The 1,772-nt window shown below is 36.8% G+C and overlaps 1 protein-coding gene across 6 annotated transcripts in view; it reads left to right on the top strand.

The window, feature by feature from the left end:
• MEIS2 (Meis homeobox 2) overlaps positions 1-1,539 on the top strand; it is a 170,274-nt gene extending 168,735 nt beyond the window's left edge. For 4 of the 6 annotated variants that reach the window (XM_065754171.1, XM_065754179.1, XM_065754187.1 and 1 more), the window contains one exon: positions 42-130. Coding sequence is in view for 2 of the 6 variants with exons in the window: in XM_065754227.1 (XP_065610299.1) it covers positions 42-328 (287 nt within the window). In the remaining 4 variants the exon portion in view is untranslated. Of the gene's footprint in view, positions 1-41 lie in introns of all 6 variants that reach the window. The other 2 variants (XM_065754227.1, XM_065754236.1) reach the window with 1 other exon arrangement.
• The last annotated feature ends 233 nt before the right edge of the window (positions 1,540-1,772 follow it).

The following is a 1,772-nucleotide window of genomic DNA, read 5'->3' as shown; positions in this document are numbered from 1 at the left end:
GAATCTGACCTGCTTTTTTTTTTTCCTCCCTTTTTGTCTAGGTTTGCAAGGCATGCCAGGGGACTACGTTTCTCAGGGTGGTCCTATGGGTATGAGTATGGCACAGCCAAGTTACACTCCTCCCCAGATGACCCCACACCCTACTCAATTAAGACATGGACCCCCAGTCCACTCATATTTGCCAAGTCACCCCCGTCACCCAGCCATGATGATGCACGGAGGACCCCTTACCCACTCTGGAATGACCATGTCAGCACAGAGCCCCACAATGTTAAATTCCGTAGACCCCATTGTTGATGGACAGGTTATGGACATTCATGCCCAGTAGTATAAGGGAACTCAAGGGAAAACAAAAACAAAAACAAAACAAAACAAAAACAAAAACTATTTTAAGACTTTCGAACTTTGACCAGATGTTGACACTTAATACGAAATTCCAGACAGCTGTGATTATTTTTTACTTTTTGTCATTTTTCATCAACAACAGAGGACCAACGAAACAAGAACACAAATGTGAAATCATGGGCTCACTGAAACGAATATGTCCATGTACAGATCCTCTGGAAAAAAAAAAAAAAGAAAAAAGAAAAAAAAAAGACTCCAAGAGTTATAACTACTGTAGTATAAACATAGGAACTAAGTTAACTTGTACATTTCTGTTGATCACTCCGTTACGTTGCCTCAAATAGTTTTAGAAGAAAAAAAAAATCCTTGTTTTCCACACTATGTGTGTTGTTCCCAAAAGAATGACTGTTTTGGTTCAGAAGTGAAGTCACTATCCATGAAAGACCTGTTTTGGCCAGTGAGAAAAGAACTACCCTGGAGATGAAGATGAAAAGTCTTGCTGGGTCTCTCGTCACTCAGAAGACTGTTCCAAGAAGGCCTTGCCATTCCCTCGTTTTGTTCCTTCATACAATGTGTCCTTTAGTTTCAAACAGATCTTTATAGTTTGTGCTTCATTAAGTCTCTCCCCATTCCTCCCCGATCTATTTTTTTTTTTTTGGACTCTTCTTCAAAGAGCTTGCAGGTGAAGATTTAAAAGACAGAAAAGACAGAGCAGGAGCTTCTTCCAGTAGTTCTGAGCCTTGGCTTTGGACAAAACAAAACTAAAAGTTGGGCAGCTTTCCTCAATGAAAGAAGTTACTAACGGTGTTTGCACCAAACCTAGAACTTTATCATGAACTCAAAGCTTGGGAAAAAAAAAAAAAAAAAAAAAAAGCAAGAGAATACTGTAACAAACTTCGTACAGAGTTCGGTCTATTAATTGTTTCATGTTAGATATTCTATGTGTTTACCTCAATTGAAAAAAAAAAAAGAATGTTTTTGCTAGTATCAGATCTGCTGTGGAATTGGTATTGTATGTCCATGAATTCTTCCTTTCTCAGCACGTGTTCCTCACTAGAAGAAAATGCTGTTACCTTTAAGCTTTGTCAAAATTTACATTAAAATACTTGTATGAGGACTGTGACGTTATGTTTTAAAAAAAAAAAAGGTGTTAAGTCACAAAATGCGGTAATAAATATTTCATTTTTGATTTTTTGTTAGGCTTTTGTGTTTTTAATTATGCTTAGAAGAGACTGGAGATAATAGGAGATATACCTCAAATAGATTTATTCACAAAGATTAAGAAGAGAGGTTGAAAAATCAGGAACGAACCTGCCATCAGCATTAAGAAAACAGTTGAGTGAAAGAACATCTGTGATAGTGGTTTTTTTTTTCTGCTGATTATCAATTTTATATTCCTATCTGATCAAACAAGACTCAAACTAATC

This window comes from Cyrtonyx montezumae, unplaced genomic scaffold (assembly GCF_038088225.1).
Source record: "Cyrtonyx montezumae isolate F1298 unplaced genomic scaffold, pur_monq_1.0 scaffold_10, whole genome shotgun sequence".
Taxonomy (NCBI): Eukaryota; Metazoa; Chordata; class Aves; order Galliformes; family Odontophoridae; genus Cyrtonyx; species Cyrtonyx montezumae.
The sequence above is the reverse complement of the archived record's forward strand: the minus strand, read 5'-3'. Positions and strand labels throughout refer to the sequence as shown.